Genomic DNA, 19,132 nt, shown 5'->3' on the forward strand with positions numbered 1-19,132 from the left:
TTCTATTTACTTAAGACTTAATCAGCAATATCAATGCTTAGTTTTGAGATATTCTAGTCTTGAAATAATAATAATTAAAGAAAAATTTTATGTTCTATCTGTTTTCCACCAGCTCATTTGAGCAAAATTGTTTGTGGCAGCAATATGCCCAGGGATGGCTTAGAATCTCTCTAAAATGCTTTAAACAGAAGGAATTAAAAAAAACAAACAATTATAATGATCAGCAAGAAGAATATTAACATAACTGCTTAGAAGAATTTAAAACTCTAGAAGAATTCAAATCTGGTTCTCAAACTGAAGCAATGAGAGTGTTAAGCCAAATTCAGAAAAGGCTATTGCACTTTATCTGCCGAGTAAACGAAGAAAGCAGGCAAGCTGTTGCTTTTAGGATTACGTAGGATATATAGCTAAGGCTGGGTCACGATTTTTTTTTTTGAGAATCTTGTATGACAGAGATGAATGAAGCTGGAAAATATAAATATTTGTTCTAGACAGTGGGGTCCACAAGTTTTTCTGGGTAACCACTCATTTAACAGGTCATTATTTTAGGGATTGGTGGCTCATTCTTGAAGTCTGGGTGATCTCTCTATAAAGTGTTGACCTAGTCTGGAATATGGGTGATCAGTCTATAGAGTGATGGCCTATTTTCTAAATCCGGGTAACATCTCTATGGACTGATGACCTTGTCTGGGTTATCAGTTCGCAGAGAGGTCACCTAGAGCAGGCCATCGGCCCCTGGAATTATCACCTATCAAAAAAGTGGTCATCCAGAAAACCTTCTAGACCCCACTGGCTCTACAGACCTAAGAAAGTATTAACTTGATCAGTGACACCTCCCTGACCCTCTTATAGTTCAATAGAATAGGTAACAGGACTTACAGTTTTCTAGACAGAGATATTCAAAGGTTTTCCTTCCAAAATCAGATTCTCCTAGACAGTAATTATTTACTCCTCTATGGGATTTCCCTGGGCAGAAGAATCATCCAAAGAGCCTGGTGCACAACTGTTGCAAAATGGATGTGTTAATTTAACAAGCATGAGAGAAAAAAAAGTGCAGCTATGATCTTATTAATTTGCTAATATTACTTGCTGTATGCACTTAGTACTGTACTTGCAATTTTCAAAGTTTCTTTTTAATCTTCTTCTCAGTTCTTTATCTTAATTTTTGCAATTTTCTAGTTTCTTTACCACTCCAACGGTATTCTAAGAACCTGTTCTTGTAGGTTCTTGTTCTTTGTAATGTGCCTTTACTGCAATTGGAATATACTCTGCAATACTAGGCTTCTCTTTGATACTCTGCAATAGCATCTTTATTTAGATCAGGTTGCATGTAGCTTTTTCTAAATGTATGCAAGTCTCTTAAGTCTTGAAAGTAAGTTACTGCTTTATATCCCGGTATAAATCACTAAACAAAGCTGGGTACAGGCTATGCTAAATGTATGAAAGTCTCTTAAGTCTTGAAAGTAAGTTACTGCTTTAAATCCTGGTATAAATCACTAAACAAAGCTGGGTACAGGCTATGCTACAAAAGGCTCATAATAACCTCATCTACAGAAAAACAGCTAAGAAAAAAAAATGTAGTTTGCCCTTTGCTATTTTGCAACAATTATAAGTGTTTCCTGTTTCACTATGCTTGTCAAGGGCTTGAAAATGTTCACTATCAAAGACATATTCCAGCTTTCTTTTAATAGAGACTTATGTTTATATTCTTTGTTTCTTAGAGGAGCAGCTATATGGAAGTGCAAAACAAGCTACACGGAGGTGGTGGGTCAGACCAGTCCTTAGAAAAAGAGAAACAGATGGTGCCTCCAGCAAATTGGTGCAGGATCTAGAAAAGGAAGATCCAAAATGGTATTTTGAATACCTTAGAATGACTCCTACAAAATTCAAGGAACTCTTAGCAATTGTTAAAAGTAAGACTGAGAAGAAACATACCAATTGGAGGAGACCTATTTCAGCAGCTACGAGACTTGCACTGACGATCAGGCATCTTGCTACAGGAGAGTCAAAGAGGTCTTTGTCCTACCAGTATTTGATTGGCCGTTCGACAGTGACTCTTATAGTGGCAGAAACGACAGAGGCCGTTTGGACTAGCATGACAAGCCAATGTTTGAAGCCACCAACCCAATCCACGTTCCAGACAATCGCTGACAAGTTTCTGAGGCGGTGGAACTTTCCAAATTGCATAGGAGCAATTGATGGAAAATATATCAGGTTGAGATGCCCAGAAAACAGTGGCTCTACGTATTTCTGCCACAAGAGATTCTTTAGTGTTGTACTGATGGCAGTTGTTGATGCTGACTATAAGTTTCAGTTTGTAGACGTTGGAGCAGATGGTAGTGCCGAATCTATGTTATTTAGAAGTCACCCAAAAAGAAGTTCTTCTATTTACCCAAAACAATAGCCCCAAACTGCTTTCTACTCAATCTGACAAAATGATATGGTCCTTCGACTTTCTTAGAAACTACAGTCAGGATACCAGGGAACGCAAATTGGCAAGATACTCAGTATCTGCAGAAACGTGGTAACATACACCATGATACATTGAAAACTCCAACTAATAAACCTGATATTTCTTGGTCCACTGAAATAAAAAGAAGCTTTATATTCAAATACAGTCAAAAATTAACTTAAAAGGAATACATGACAGAACACTGCCATCAGTCGAGAGAGATCTCTGGTCAATAGACAATTTGAAAAGAAGCTCCTGAATTTTAAATTTGATGAAAGCTTTCTTTTTGTCACTTAGTTTTTTAATATCTGCAGCAAGAACAAGAAAAAAAAAACCCGTCTGGGTCTTGCTCCTTTCCAACAATACCAATCAGATCTCTCTCGAATTCTGACTTTGAACACTCTCCCTGCGAAGCTTTCTTTCTGTTCAGGGTGGGGGACCTGGGCTGAGTGATTGAGCACGACGATGTCCTACCATTTGGGGATTCAAACAAGATAAAATTCGTTTCTTCCACATAGTCTAACTGGACCTGGCCACCGTCTGTATATATGACATTTTCTTCGGGTTCCTCTGTCTCTTGGATCTCTCCGCCTGACCCAACTCCAACCTTAAAAAAGTAAAATTACATCCAAATGACCTATTTACCGATTAAGCTGATAAACGTTTTTCAGTCTGCTCTTAACTGTTCATGTTTGTCTTTAAAGTGGCAAAAAACGCAGTAGTACAGCAGACACTAGCAAAAACATAAGACATAAAAAATACTTGAAAAAGATATCAGCTTTCAACGACACAGCCACAAATACATTTAGGCTAATCCTGCAGTTTTTAGCCCCATTGATAACATTATTACGCGGTGTTGGAACGCGTGATATCATATTCCTTGTAGCATCAACAATCCCAAGAGAAGAAAGATCAATGGTATATTAATGAGCTTCAGGCTTTCAGTTTTGTAAATATATTCATCCTTCCATATATTCTGGATGCCTTCTTGCGGTTTCCATTGTTCTGCTCGTAGTTAAATACTATCCAGAATGGGAATATTGTGTAATTGAATATAGCGGGTGAACTGGCAGTCAGAATTGAATTAAAATTGGACCAAAGATGTGTAATGGTCCATGGTCCAAATCAAGTTGTAAGATGGAGACCCCAGCTCAAACAAGAGATAAGAGCTCATATGGCATCTTAGACAGGATTTTATTCTTCCCATCCAATTTCATCCTGATCTCTCTACTTAAAAGTATTTTCTAAGATTTCTGCCCCTCCCCCCAATGACGCTGGATCCGGTTGAGATTTAAAATAAGAGATCTGAGTTACGAGGTCCTCCTAAATATGAAGTTTCATGAAGATCCGATCACTCCTTTGTAAGTTAAAAACACGTCATTTTATCTAATTTTTCATAATTACCCCCCCCCCCCCCCAATAGAGCGGATCCGTTCCAATTATGTAAATCACGTATCCAAGACTTCTGCTTATTTTTCCGTACAATTTTTATCCCAATCCCTCCAATCTAAGTGTTTTCCATGATTTTAGGTTCCCCCACCCCAAACTCCCCCCAATGTCACCGAATCCGGTCGGGATTTAAAATAAGAGCTTTTAGACACGCAATCTTTCTAAATATCAAATTTCATTGAGATCTGATCACCCATTCGTAAGATAAAAGTACCTAACTCCCCCCCCCAATGTCACCAGATCCGGTCGGGATTTAAAATAACAGCTCTGAGACATGATATCCTTCCAAACATCCAATTTCATTAAGATCTGATCAACCGTTAGTAAGTTAAAAATACTTCAATTTTTTCCATTTTTATGGCACCAAGTGCCATAAAAAGGCAAAGAGGAGGGAGTTTTAAGAGTTGAAATAAAAAGGAGTTTCTTGCTTGGTATACCTCTTAAAAGTGTTGGCAGATTTATTAGAAAATGAAACCAGATATGCCTTGGATTGTGACACATTCAGTTATGATATGAACACTCTAGCTCAAGTAGGGCAAGGAAAAGTCGGATTTAAACATTGAAGAAGTTTAAATATTGATTTAGTTTATTCTAACTTATAGAGTTGTAACTTTGATCAAGAATTTGAGAAAATGTGCCCAACATGTCACATAATTCCAAGTTCTGAGATGAATAACTCAAATAGGGCGAGGGGAAGGGTGTTTAAAGAGTTAAAAAAGTTGAGTTTTTTGCTATGTTTAGAATAATTAACCAGTGGAGTGATGGCTTTGAATAAAATTTAGAACTGCAACATATGCCTTATGCCATGATGTTCTGTGATTTAGATCCCAGGTCAAAAAGGGAGAGGGAGATATGGTTTTAAGTTTTGTTTGATAGCATAGTAGTGAATGGAGTGCCAGATTTAAATGAAAATTGAAACAAAGATGCCTGACACCATTAATAATATTAAACTCTGATATGAAGACCTTAAGTAAAATCAGGCAAACGCTGAGTCTTTCAGTGTGTTTGCATTACTTTTGAAAGGAGTATAAGATTTGAATGAAAGTTGGAAGAAATATTCATAGCAAAATGCCACTCCACTGGGTCCAGCTAGAATTTGCCACACTCGTTTAATCAGAAATAACTAAATCAATTTCTCCATTTTTATTATCATGGTAAGAAGTGTAAAGTAGGGCATAATTTTCTACCTTCACATCATATTTACTAATTAACAAACTGCTGAATTTACTTACCCTAATTGGTAATTCAAAGTTTGACTGTGTTGGTCTAAATGAAATATGGTCACTCAGGAAGATCATGTGGCTGTACCATTTCCAGGGCTTCTTCTCCTTCACTGCTGCTGATCCACTCTTTGTCAGCATGTGAGAGCGTTTCTCTCTCATATATCCATCTCTTAGAGAACGCCACATTTTTTGATATTCTTGCACTGAAACAAATGATAAAGAGTGTCAACTTTAGCAAAAGAAAACCAGCCATACTGCCAGGGGTAAGCTGGCTTTTGTATCATCCATGACACTTATTATTTGAATTACTTACATCCTTGTTAAATATATTTAAATCTTACACTATAACAAACATTTTCCACTAGTTTTTGTGCTATAAGTGTTGTGTATGCAACTTTTTCCTTTCTGCTTTTCAGCAGTTTTCAAGACTTATGATTAAGCAGGAAAGTGTTTCCAGGAATCTTACAAAACCAGCCTCATGTACAAGGCACAAAAAGAGTATTTTGGGCTAATTCTGTGTACAGGGCAGATATTAGATAGAAAACAAGGAACATGGGTAGGCCTACTTAAAGGATAGAAATTAGATAAGGGAAAAATGAGATATTCTTTACATCTACTATTTAGTTCCCTAGAATAGTAAGAAATTGAGCTAGGGCTCCTCTGAAGGAAACATATTAATACAAAAAAACTAGTATCATAAAATTCCTTGCTTTATGCTCCTTCCAAATATCATAGCTACTTTTCTAACAATATACCTCACCCCCTGATGGTTCCAGGTAAGTTTTGTATTTCCCTAAGAAATATACAACTAAAAGAAAACAGTAAAATAGCAAGATTCTTATTTATGATATGCAACAAATTTTCTATTAATTAAATTATAAAATTTCCTTTATTTATTTAAATCCAATATCCGATAGCCTACATAAAAAAAATAATGATATGCAATTCGATACAGGTCTAAAGGTTTTGATATGCCAAGAAACCCATTCACAAGAGTAGAATTGATTTTGTAGATTTGCTACTTAAGGTTTACTATAGGGCAGAAATCAGTTAGGAGGAAAATCATGTATATTATTAGATTATCTGTTCAGTTCTCTTTTCAAATAAAATAACCACTACCATTGCAATTAAACAACATACTATAGCATACCCTAGAATATGCTACTAACATTGCTGACTTTGTCAATTTGCTAGCTAAGATTTAATATAGGGCAGAAATCAGATAGGAGGAAAAACATGTATATTATTGCTTTATCTATTCTGTTCTCTTCTAAAATATAACAACAAATACTATTACAATAGAACAACAGCCCCCTCTAAATGGAGCTAAGTATAGCTTCACACTAGGCATATACAAGGATTAACTGCTCATTTTACCAAATTAAGGCAATGTAACGAAGAAGAAAAAACATACACAAAACCTATGCATTTAATCTCTGGTTAGATCTGGCAGTTAGGGCCAGGGATGGATCTAGAAAAAAATCATGGGGGGGGGGGTGGACACTAGACCAAGTGCACCAAAGTGATGGATATATCTTGCAATTGGAAAACCCTATGCCTAATGAATAACACTTGGAGACCAACTAATCAAAATACATCTCTAGTGGAGTAGGTCAGGGTCCTGGTGCCAGAAGGCCATCAGCATTTGACATGGAGTATCTAAAGTCGGCAGTGGGGCCCACACCTTTCTTATGACAGCAATAGAGATCAAAGGTTGTCACTAGATTCAAGGGTTGAATTTTCGTTGACCATTAAATCTATAGCAAGACCTGGATGGCAGTCCCTTTACTGGTATAGCCGTTAAAAGCAGGTTAGGCTAGGAGCCGAATAGAAATGGTGGCAATCAACTGATGGTTTGAGGTTTCAGGGGACATCACTCCAAGATCCAAGTAAAGTTACAAACCTACCAATATCTAGTCTGAAGATGATCTGGTAAAATTCTAGTTGATTGACTTCTTGTTATTTCAGAAATTGGTTAGGTTAGGAAAATGAAACTTCTAGGGATGAATCTACAGACTAAAGTATGTCCCAGAAAGGTGTTTTGAAGTACCATGCTCTACTCCTTCTCCCTCTAGAGAATTCACTTTCCTAACCTAATCACTTTCTAAGATAGCAAAAGTTGTGTGAGATAAGCAAAAGTTTCTAAGATAGCAAAAGTTGTGAAGCTGAAAACACTTTTGTTGTACTTCATTCATGCAGAAGATCTATTTTATAAGATTTCACCTTTATAACATACATATTTTCGAAGGTCATCAAAGGTCAGGGCCCTCTAGAGGGAGAAGGAGTAGAGGTAGGTACTTGAAAATACCTTCCTGGGACATACTTTAGCCTGTAGACCCATCCCTGAAAGTTTCATTTTCCTAACCTAACTCATTTCCAAGATAGCAAGAAGTCAAATCAACTAGAATTCTACCAAATGTTGTTTTGTCAAATTTTCAATAGGCATAGAACTGTCATGTAAGCACATTTAAGGGCTCTCTAGAGGGAGAAGGAGTAGAAGTGGGTACTTTAAAATACCTTCCCCAGATATACATTAGCCTGTAGACCCATCCCTGAAAGTTTCATTTTCCTTACCAAACCCCTTTCTGAGATAGCAAGAAGTCACTCAACTAGAATTTTACCAGTGTTTTGTACAAGAAAAGTAAAAGATGACTCACTTAGGGTTCCCCAATGATAATAGCCTACCGAGTATCTCTAGCTACCTATAATAGCAAGACTTTTTAAGGGAATAATTGTATCAATAACTAAGTGTTGATTATTGACTTACATGAATAAAGAAAATGACTATACAAGGATTTAACTAAAAGGTGGTAAAATATGACAAATCTTATTGGTCTAAATAATCAAGACCTATAAACACAACTGCTTTCTAATCTCAATTCTTTGTGTTTCTGATTCTTAGCAGCAGCTTGGCAACGGAAAATCTCAGTTCTATTGGCCTACTAGATATGGTCTAGATAGGTCTGGAGACATTTAAATTTTATGTTCTCTACAGTTAGATTTAGTGTATCAGGGGATATGCATTATGTTACAAATCTAGTGATCCCCCAATTTGCATGATCACTAGATTTTCAAGGGTCAAAGAAAATTTGATCCTTGAATCTAGTGAAGACCTTTGATCTTGATTGCCATCATAAGAAAGTCATGGACCCAACTTATTGTTAGGCATAGGCCTACCAAAGAGTATAGTAAATGTTAGATAAACCCTGTGTCTGACCTAGGCCATCCAAAATCAGGGTTTTGTTGTAGATTGCTAGTGACCCATAGAAATTTGAACTAAATAGGCCTATAGCCTACAAAAAGTTAGTTGACATGCTTACCACTAACACCAACTTCCCCTGAGACCGTTTCCCAGGCCTTTAATACAAGGTGTTTTTTGCAGTGATCACTCAAATTCTTTGAAAATAATATGGGCTTGCACCTAACAGCCATAATTAGTTTTTCAGTCACCTCCATTATTTTTTTTTATTTTTTAAATCAGAAACAAAACTTTTTAAATCACTTGTCGCAAAAAGTTGAAATTATTGAACGCATGTGATTTGTCGTAGGAGTTGAAATTATGAACGCATTTTTCATTGCAGCAAAATGCATGGTTTTGCTTCGTATGTCGCATGATTTTTGTCATTATCATCAACATCGCACGATTTTGCGCGAAATCGCAGCAGTGTGAACTAAGGGTTACTCGGAAATAAAATTCTTGAATTAAGGTGTGATGCTACATAAGTAGATATGCTTAGTTGGAACTTAAATTTTTTTTAAGTTGGGACTAATGTCTAGTACACCAATGCTGTGGTTAGCCATGAAATGTTCTTTTAAACACAATATATAATGATTCTGAAGCTTATTCTCAAGAATAGGTAGCTTGTTGATAAGACCACCATCAATGTTGAGGATAGAAAACAAATATCCCAATAGCCTAGGTTAAAAATAAACAGGTAACACAGCAAAGCCAAGAAAGTAAAGCAAACACAGGCAGAGGGGCAGGGGTTCATTCAGTAGTAGCCTATATTAAGCAAGCAAAATAAATCATAAGAAGCCACTGCACAATGTGTCCAATCAGGGTGGAAATGGGTTGAGAAGTAGTCTCAAGCAAATAGGCTACAATCAAAACAAGCCAGAATGCACTGCACACCAAGTGTAGAGACATTAGCAACCACATAGCTAGAGCCCCTTGTGAAATAATCAACAAATCATGTCAGAGAGCTATGTTCTCTGTGTTTTAACACCTTAGGTCCATGGACTTCCACAATTGCAATTTCACAATTCGTTGAGAAAGGTTTTACAACGTCATTTTTCTACCAATGCCACATTTTATTTGGTATTGTTTCAGTCTCTTTTGTGCCTTCAAAAGAAACTGATGCAGAGGAAGCATCCCAAGCAGGTCCAAAGTCTGAGAGGTAATTTCAATCTTATTTAGGCATAAGACTAAAATGATATCAATGGATTTAATCACTATTGGGGCTTGTTTTGTATTGTTCAAGAACAAATTGATAGAATGCATTTATATGAGAATGCAAAAATCTCAAGCATCAGCTTGGTTATAAATGTAAAGTGGCCTACCGTATGAGGAAAAAGAAATTCACTTATCAGTTGAGTGACCCATGGTTCTTAAGATGTCATTATGCATTAATCTTAGTATATTCATAGCTAATAAGCATACCTTTCTTGACTTGGCCCTAGTGCGACCCTGTGACCTAATCTAAGTCATTTTTTCATAGCTGTTGCAGCTCAAACTCATTGCCTCTTACACTAGTTCCTACATTCACTTTGTCCTGGGGTTGCTCTTTGGTTTCTTTTTGTTGTTCAAACATTCATGTTTTTTTGTTCATTTTTTTTTCTTTTTCAAGTGGCCATAAAAAGAGGAGGAAGTCTTGTGACCCAGCAGACCTGGATGCACAAATTTCTTCCGTGTCACACAAAATTGGAGACTTAGTGGATGTCATTGGGCAACAGAAAAGCAAAAAAGAACAGCCAGCGGATTGGGTCTCCATGGCCTTGGCTGAAGACTTGAAGAAACTGCCGACTGACTTAAGAGTCAAGGCTCAGGCTGAAATGTTCGGAGTGCTTGCTAAGTATACAGAGATGGCAGTAAATAGGGTTTCAGTACAAGAAAACGTTGTGAAGAGTTTCAATTTTCATGATTACTGCTAAAAACAGTTACCATTTATTCAAGATTATTTGTATAATGTTTGCTCAATAATACTTGTAACTATTCTGTTGTGAATAGTAGTTTGTAATTCAAATCAGATGTAATTTCTCATGGTAGTGTACATCTTGTATCAAATTCACATTTCCATATTATAACCATGGCAAATAGGCTAAATTTTGCCAGTACTTCCAACAAGATTGTGATATGTATACTATTTGACTGTGAACAAATTTGATACATGATAATAATTATTGGAAGCTGCTACTATGTTGGTTGTGATGGCAACACCATCCACTTTTTGGGATCCCGAAATGTAAGTAGAGGGAAGAAAGTTAAAAAAAAAAGTTTTCTGTTTCAGAGCAAGGAATCTAAACTTGTAAGTACATACTGGCCAAATTTCACTTCAGTATATTGTTTTATGAATTTTCACGTGTATATTCAAGTATTGTAAAATTGAGAATCTGTTTTAATTAAAAATAACTTAAGAATGAAAAATTATTTCCACATGTGACAAAGAATGACTGTACAGCATCCAATTAATCTCATATAAAGTGTCTCATATCAAAATTTCATTTTGATTTTTAGATATGTAACCTTTCAGATACTTAAAAGTACTTATAAATACTTAAAAGCTAAGAAATATTCTGAGATTACTGTAGTCAGTCACCAATTATGCACAGTGATTGCAGTATAATCACTTCTACTACATTACCTACGATTTAGAAATCAAATTGTGCAGCAAACTATGACATTTTCATTATAACTATATAACAATTATAATATATATAATAATAATATAACTATGTAAAATCATAAGACAGCAACATAATTCTACACAAGGCTTGAACAGTTACTGTCTATTTACAATATTCTGCCAAGGTACTTTTCCAATACCATTGAGGTAAATGCATAGGGTATCACGAAGTTTTTTCACCTCAATAGTATAGTTATTTGCCCCAAGCCTGTTTATTCTGTCCCATGTATCAGTTGGGGCTGGGACATTTCTCCACTGGCCATTGTCCTCATCACCTTGATCCGCATCTCCAACATTAATATACCTTGCAGTGATCACTGTCACTCCATCCCTAACTCTCAGGAAATTATGCAAGCAAACACATGACCTCACTATCAGGTTCACTTTTTCAAGTGAAGTGTGAATTGGTGTAAAAAAGATCCGCCACTTATCGGCAAGAATGCCAAAGCAGTTTTCAATTATTCTTCGGGCTCGCGATAATCTGTAATTAAATACCCGTTTTTGATGGTCCAAATATTGTCCAGGGTAAGGCCTCATGATGTAGCTTTTTAAGGGAAAAGCTTCATCCCCCCCAATAAAGTTAGGAAACAGTGTTGTTGATCCTGGCAGAAAGGCACCACTGTCAAGGTCTCTGGCAAACTGAGTATCAGAGAAAACTCCCCCATCACTTCTACTACCAGGTGCACCAATGTCTACAAAAGTAAATTTGTAATCAGCATCACAAACTGCCATTAGGACAATGCTGAAGAAATTCTTGTAATTGTAGTAAGTGCTCCCAGATTTATAAGGAGCAACCACTTGAATATGTTCGCCATCAATGGCACCACAGCAGTTTGGTAAGTTCCAGCGGGAGTAAAAGTAGTTAGCAACTTCCTTCATGTTCTCAGTTGACAAGTTTGGTAAATAATCATCTTTCAGTGCATCAATAAAGGCAGTCATAGTTTCTCTGGTAATCCCAACAATTGTGCTGTGCCCATGGCGGTGCTCATACATCAAAGACTTTTGGGTTTTCCCATCTACTAAGTAACGAATTGTAACACACAATCGTTCAGCAGGAGATATGGGTATTCTCATATTTGTTGTACTCTTCTCCAACTTATTGAACACCTTACCAAGAAGGCAATTCCAACTTTCTGGAGTCATTCTGACATAATTGGCAAACATAATCACATCATTTGAGATGATTAGCTCTTTCATGAGGTTATGAGATGGCCCCTGACCTATCCTCCTTGAAACTTCAGAAATTGGTCTAACCCATACACTTCTTTTTCTTTCTCTTCTTCAAAAGAAGCAGCAGCAGCAACTGCAGGTTTAAAAGTAGCAACAGCTCCTCTTCCATCTTGACCTGGAAATGAAAAAAAGATAAGCTAGGTTTGGCTTAATATGTAAAGCCCAAGATTTTCCAGAAATATGATCAGCTAGCTTCTATGGTTTTATTTGAAAAAAGCAAAAGGACAATAAACCAGATTAACTTAAAAATCTAGTTTAAACAACAATCTCAACAAAAATAGACTATATAATGTAGGCATTGGGCTAATCATTCTGTTTTTAAATAATGTCAGCCATATATTTAATGTATAAGGAGGTGGCATAAAAGAGTATTCCCAAATTTAGATAACCCAGTGTTATGGCTTAAAGTTCTGCTCAATTAACAGGAATTGCCTTTTCAGAAACTGGCAGAAAAGAGTATTCCTAAATTTAGAAAACCTAGTGTTATGGCTTAAAATTCTACTCAAGGAATTGCAACAGAATTCTACTACAGGAATTGCCTTTTCAGAACTAAGGCCAGAGAAAAAGAAACTGAAAACCAAAAATCAAGATAAAATTAGGTAATTAATAATAAAATTAAGGTAATGATAATTATGATAATGACAAAATTTGTAACATTTAAATATATTGTATTGCTTGAATATGTGAATTTCTGACAAGGAAGAGGTTAGGGCTTTGGGCCAGTTTCTAATTGTATAGACAAATACACCTTCAGCAGTTATTTCAGAACTGGGTAGCCTAATTCATTAGTGTGGCTAGAAGCTTAATTGTAAGATTGCATATTGTGGTTTTCGTTTGTCTTTCTTAGTCATTCCATTCAAGATGCTCTGGGTATTTTTCATTGTGATAGATTGTCTTAATGCTCTGCTGAAAAATGAAAAATATTTCAATTCCACAGGATTGGAAAATTTCAGTAGACTAATCAATTAAAAGTCCTAAACTAGCCAGAGAGGTGAGACACTTCCAATTATTAGTATACAGCTCCATGATTTTCCCCTGGGTATGTAGGCTAAGTGGAAGGTCACTGGAAGCTTTGTTCATTTCAATCTTAAGTTTGATCTACATTTGTGACACTTCATTAAATGGTTGTAAAGGAATACTTTTATTTATTTGTTTGTCTTCTACATGATTGTTTTTCTTAATCTTTATATTGATATACATTTCTTACAAATTAATAAGTTATACCACAGTTGCATTTGCAAGTTTTGACCTACTTTGTAACCCCTGGTCTCAAAATTACATATAAATTTATTGAAGCTAGGAAACATAGAACTCCTGTCTGTTTAAAGAAAATGGATGGACGTAAGTAGGTTTTATTACACTAAAGCCTCAGAGCCATGACAATTAAAACAAAACAGTGAAGATTAAACTTTAGCCATCTATGATGACCCACATTCTTGTCTATACATGTCTTTACAATTCATTGAAAAGGAAGGACCTTACTGGCATTTCTTCATTTGTACATATGGGTTTAAAAGAAAGTTTATATGGCAAGCCAGTAGGCCAGTAAAGGACCTGGTGGTCCTTTAGCCATGAAGTTCGATAGGAAGCTAGGGGCCAGCCATACCATGCTTTTGCATGCCCTTCCTGTTTACTGTCCCCTGATTTCTCTAAGTTACCTTTTAAAGTAGGGCCAATTCTGTCTGAGGTTACAGAGTCACATCACTGTCCTAGACCAAATAAACTGATAATGCCAGGAATTAAACCTGTGCCTCTTGGACAAAAGATTCTCAATCTAGAGTGCCAGCCACTTAGCATGGATTGCAAATGTGACCATAGAACAACAATTATTTAAAAAAAGAAAATATTCAACAAAAACAACTCAAGTCATTGTTGCTGCCATGTTCACTACTGTCCCATAAACAATATACATTTTATTTAAACAAATTAATTTAAAAACAAGTATCAACAAAACTCCATCAGGGATTGTATTTACTTAACATACAACCAGCATAATGACTGCTTAATTTTGTGATATTATATAATTTAAATAATAAAAAAAAGAAAAATTATATATTATATTTGTTTTCAACCTGCTCTTTGAGCAAAACCATTTGTGACAGCAATATGCCCATGTTTGGCTTAAAATCTCTCTAAAACACTTTAAACAAAAGGAATTTAAAAAACAATTATGATGATCAGCAAGTGTTATGGCTTTAATTTCTACACAATCAATAGGAATTGGCTTTTCAGAACTAAAGACAGAGAAAAAGAAACTGATAACCAAAAACTAAGGTAAAATGTTGTTTTGTCAAAATTTCAATAGATATAGACCTATCATGTAGGCAAATTTGGGGACGATCTAGAAGGAGTGGAGGTAGGTACTTCAAAATACCTTCCTGGGACACACTTTTGCCTGATGACACATCCCTACAAAGGGATGTGTTTATTATTCCCTACAAAGGGAAAAAGGATGTGATTTACAATAAACCAGATAACTATTTAAGTGAATCTCCCCAATTTCTGTGATCTGACATTGCTGGGACTCAGATGATAAGCCTGTTTTGTCAGCAGCAGATTAGAGGTAACAATAATGGCTTGACATCACCTTGAAAAGACTAGGAGCTGACTAAGAGGAATGGTAGGAAGTCTCTCTTGAGTATCTTTAAGTGTAGTAGACATCAGTGGTATACTTTAAGTATAGTAGACAAACATAATCACATCATTTGAGATGATTAGCTCTTTCATGAGGTTATGAGATGGCCCCTGACCTATCCTCCTTGAAACTTCAGAAATTGGTCTAACCCATACACTTCTTTTTCTTTCTCTTCTTCAAAAGAAGCAGCAGCAGCAACTGCAGGTTTAAAAGTAGCAACAGCTCCTCTTCCATCTTGACCTGGAAATGAAAAAAAGATAAGCTAGGTTTGGCTTAATATGTAAAGCCCAAGATTTTCCAGAAATATGATCAGCTAGCTTCTATGGTTTTATTTGAAAAAAGCAAAAGGACAATAAACCAGATTAACTTAAAAATCTAGTTTAAACAACAATCTCAACAAAAATAGACTATATAATGTAGGCATTGGGCTAATCATTCTGTTTTTAAATAATGTCAGCCATATATTTAATGTATAAGGAGGTGGCATAAAAGAGTATTCCCAAATTTAGATAACCCAGTGTTATGGCTTAAAGTTCTGCTCAATTAACAGGAATTGCCTTTTCAGAAACTGGCAGAAAAGAGTATTCCTAAATTTAGAAAACCTAGTGTTATGGCTTAAAATTCTACTCAAGGAATTGCAACAGAATTCTACTACAGGAATTGCCTTTTCAGAACTAAGGCCAGAGAAAAAGAAACTGAAAACCAAAAATCAAGATAAAATTAGGTAATTAATAATAAAATTAAGGTAATGATAATTATGATAATGACAAAATTTGTAACATTTAAATATATTGTATTGCTTGAATATGTGAATTTCTGACAAGGAAGAGGTTAGGGCTTTGGGCCAGTTTCTAATTGTATAGACAAATACACCTTCAGCAGTTATTTCAGAACTGGGTAGCCTAATTCATTAGTGTGGCTAGAAGCTTAATTGTAAGATTGCATATTGTGGTTTTCGTTTGTCTTTCTTAGTCATTCCATTCAAGATGCTCTGGGTATTTTTCATTGTGATAGATTGTCTTAATGCTCTGCTGAAAAATGAAAAATATTTCAATTCCACAGGATTAGAAAATTTCAGTAGACTAATCAATTAAAAGTCCTAAACTAGCCAGAGAGGTGAGACACTTCCAATTATTAGTATACAGCTCCATGATTTTCCCCTGGGTATGTAGGCTAAGTGGAAGGTCACTGGAAGCTTTGTTCATTTCAATCTTAAGTTTGATCTACATTTGTGACACTTCATTAAATGGTTGTAAAGGAATACTTTTATTTATTTGTTTGTCTTCTACATGATTGTTTTTCTTAATCTTTATATTGATATACATTTCTTACAAATTAATAAGTTATACCACAGTTGCATTTGCAAGTTTTGACCTACTTTGTAACCCCTGGTCTCAAAATTACATATAAATTTATTGAAGCTAGGAAACATAGAACTCCTGTCTGTTTAAAGAAAATGGATGGACGTAAGTAGGTTTTATTACACTAAAGCCTCAGAGCCATGACAATTAAAACAAAACAGTGAAGATTAAACTTTAGCCATCTATGATGACCCACATTCTTGTCTATACATGTCTTTACAATTCATTGAAAAGGAAGGACCTTACTGGCATTTCTTCATTTGTACATATGGGTTTAAAAGAAAGTTTATATGGCAAGCCAGTAGGCCAGTAAAGGACCTGGTGGTCCTTTAGCCATGAAGTTCGATAGGAAGCTAGGGGCCAGCCATACCATGCTTTTGCATGCCCTTCCTGTTTACTGTCCCCTGATTTCTCTAAGTTACCTTTTAAAGTAGGGCCAATTCTGTCTGAGGTTACAGAGTCACATCACTGTCCTAGACCAAATAAACTGATAATGCCAGGAATTAAACCTGTGCCTCTTGGACAAAAGATTCTCAATCTAGAGTGCCAGCCACTTAGCATGGATTGCAAATGTGACCATAGAACAACAATTATTTAAAAAAAGAAAATATTCAACAAAAACAACTCAAGTCATTGTTGCTGCCATGTTCACTACTGTCCCATAAACAATATACATTTTATTTAAACAAATTAATTTAAAAACAAGTATCAACAAAACTCCATCAGGGATTGTATTTACTTAACATACAACCAGCATAATGACTGCTTAATTTTGTGATATTATATAATTTAAATAATAAAAAAAAGAAAAATTATATATTATATTTGTTTTCAACCTGCTCTTTGAGCAAAACCATTTGTGACAGCAATATGCCCATGTTTGGCTTAAAATCTCTCTAAAACACTTTAAACAAAAGGAATTTAAAAAACAATTATGATGATCAGCAAGTGTTATGGCTTTAATTTCTACACAATCAATAGGAATTGGCTTTTCAGAACTAAAGACAGAGAAAAAGAAACTGATAACCAAAAGCTAAGGTAAAATGTTGTTTTGTCAAAATTTCAATAGATATAGACCTATCATGTAGGCAAATTTGGGGACCATCTAGAAGGAGTGGAGGTAGGTACTTCAAAATACCTTCCTGGGACACACTTTTGCCTGATGACACATCCCTACAAAGGGATGTGTTTATTATTCCCTACAAAGGGAAAAAGGATGTGATTTACAATAAACCAGATAACTATTTAAGTGAATCTCCCCAATTTCTGTGATCTGACATTGCTGGGACTCAGATGATAAGCCTGTTTTGTCAGCAGCAGATTAGAGGTAACAATAATGGCTTGACATCACCTTGAAAAGACTAGGAGCTGACTAAGAGGAATGGTAGGAAGTCTCTCTTGAGTATCTTTAAGTGTAGTAGACATCAGTGGTATACTTTAAGTATAGTAGACAAACATAATCACATCATTTGAGATGATTAGCTCTTTCATGAGGTTATGAGATGGCCCCTGACCTATCCTCCTTGAAACTTCAAAAATTGGTCTAACCCATACACTTCTTTTTCTTTCTCTTCTTCAAAAGAAGCAGCAGCAGCAACTGCAGGTTTAAAAGTAGCAACAGCTCCTCTTCCATCTTGACCTGGAAATGAAAAAAAGATAAGCTAGGTTTGGCTTAATATGTAAAGCCCAAGATTTTCCAGAAATATGATCAGCTAGCTTCTATGGTTTTATTTGAAAAAAGCAAAAGGACAATAAACCAGATTAACTTAAAAATCTAGTTTAAACAACAATCTCAACAAAAATAGACTATATAATGTAGGCATTGGGCTAATCATTCTGTTTTTAAATAATGTCAGCCATATATTTAATGTATAAGGAGGTGGCATAAAAGAGTATTCCCAAATTTAGATAACCCAGTGTTATGGCTTAAAGTTCTGCTCAATTAACAGGAATTGCCTTTTCAGAAACTGGCAGAAAAGAGTATTCCTAAATTTAGAAAACCTAGTGTTATGGCTTAAAATTCTACTCAAGGAATTGCAACAGAATTCTACTACAGGAATTGCCTTTTCAGAACTAAGGCCAGAGAAAAAGAAACTGAAAACCAAAAATCAAGATAAAATTAGGTAATTAATAATAAAATTAAGGTAATGATAATTATGATAATGACAAAATTTGTAACATTTAAATATATTGTATTGCTTGAATATGTGAATTTCTGACAAGGAAGAGGTTAGGGCTTTGGGCCAGTTTCTAATTGTATAGACAAATACACCTTCAGCAGTTATTTCAGAACTGGGTAGCCTAATTCATTAGTGTGGCTAGAAGCTTAATTGTAAGATTGCATATTGTGGTTTTCGTTTGTCTTTCTTAGTCATTCCATTCAAGATGCTCTGGGTATTTTTCATTGTGATAGATTGTCTTAATGCTCTGCTGAAAAATGAAAAATATTTCAATTCCACAGGATTGGAAAATTTCAGTAGACTAATCAATTAAAAGTCCTAAACTAGCCAGAGAGGTGAGACAGTTCCAATTATTAGTATACAGCTCCATGATTTTCCCCTGGGTATGTAGGCTAAGTGGAAGGTCACTGGAAGCTTTGTTCATTTCAATCTTAAGTTTGATCTACATTTGTGACACTTCATTAAATGGTTGTAAAGGAATACTTTTATTTATTTGTTTGTCTTCTACATGATTGTTTTTCTTAATCTTTATATTGATATACATTTCTTACAAATTAATAAGTTATACCACAGTTGCATTTGCAAGTTTTGACCTACTTTGTAACCCCTGGTCTCAAAATTACATATAAATTTATTGAAGCTAGGAAACATAGAACTCCTGTCTGTTTAAAGAAAATGGATGGACGTAAGTAGGTTTTA

At 35.4% G+C, this 19,132-nt stretch overlaps 3 protein-coding genes across 9 annotated transcripts in view; 1 reads left to right on the forward strand and 2 right to left on the reverse strand.

Annotated features, from left to right (window-relative positions):
• Positions 1-10,798, forward strand: part of LOC136042099 (uncharacterized) — a 118,108-nt gene extending 107,310 nt beyond the window's left edge. For all 7 annotated transcript variants that reach the window (XR_010621165.1, XR_010621166.1, XR_010621168.1 and 4 more), the window contains one exon: positions 9,972-10,798. Coding sequence is in view for 1 of the 7 variants with exons in the window: in XM_065726997.1 (XP_065583069.1) it covers positions 9,972-10,275 (304 nt within the window). In the remaining 6 variants the exon portion in view is untranslated. The remainder of the gene's footprint in view (positions 1-9,971) is intronic.
• LOC136042100 (uncharacterized) lies at positions 1,285-8,708 on the reverse strand. The gene is made up of 3 exons (XM_065726999.1): positions 8,445-8,708; positions 5,134-5,327; positions 1,285-3,059 (listed from the first exon to the last, which is right to left on the reverse strand). The coding sequence occupies exons 1-3, from the start codon at positions 8,578-8,580 to the stop codon at positions 2,754-2,756; spliced, it is 636 nt and encodes a 211-aa protein (XP_065583071.1). The 5' UTR covers positions 8,581-8,708; the 3' UTR covers positions 1,285-2,753.
• Positions 10,799-11,123: 325 nt separating the features above from the next.
• On the reverse strand, positions 11,124-12,170 carry LOC136042097 (uncharacterized). Its single transcript, XM_065726996.1, has one exon. The coding sequence runs from the start codon at positions 12,168-12,170 to the stop codon at positions 11,124-11,126; it is 1,047 nt and encodes a 348-aa protein (XP_065583068.1).
• Between the last annotated feature and the right edge of the window lie 6,962 nt (positions 12,171-19,132).

This window comes from Artemia franciscana, unplaced genomic scaffold (genome assembly GCF_032884065.1).
Source record: "Artemia franciscana unplaced genomic scaffold, ASM3288406v1 PGA_scaffold_64, whole genome shotgun sequence".
In the NCBI taxonomy this organism is placed as follows: Eukaryota; Metazoa; Arthropoda; class Branchiopoda; order Anostraca; family Artemiidae; genus Artemia; species Artemia franciscana.

What these genes read in the sequence shown, in the direction of transcription:
- LOC136042100 (XM_065726999.1), bottom strand. Translation starts at nt 8,580, where the DNA reads ATGGAGGTGACTGAAAAACTAATTATGGCTGTTAGGTGCAAGCCCATA. An exon ending in AGGGGAAGTTGGTGTTAGTG is followed by an intron (nt 5,328 to 8,444) that starts GTAAGCATGTCA and finishes CATTTGTTTCAG; the next exon opens with TGCAAGAATATCAAAAAATG. An exon ending in ACTTTGAATTACCAATTAGG is followed by an intron (nt 3,060 to 5,133) that starts GTAAGTAAATTC and finishes TACTTTTTTAAG; the next exon opens with GTTGGAGTTGGGTCAGGCGG.
- LOC136042097 (XM_065726996.1), bottom strand. Translation starts at nt 12,170, where the DNA reads ATGACTCCAGAAAGTTGGAATTGCCTTCTTGGTAAGGTGTTCAATAAG.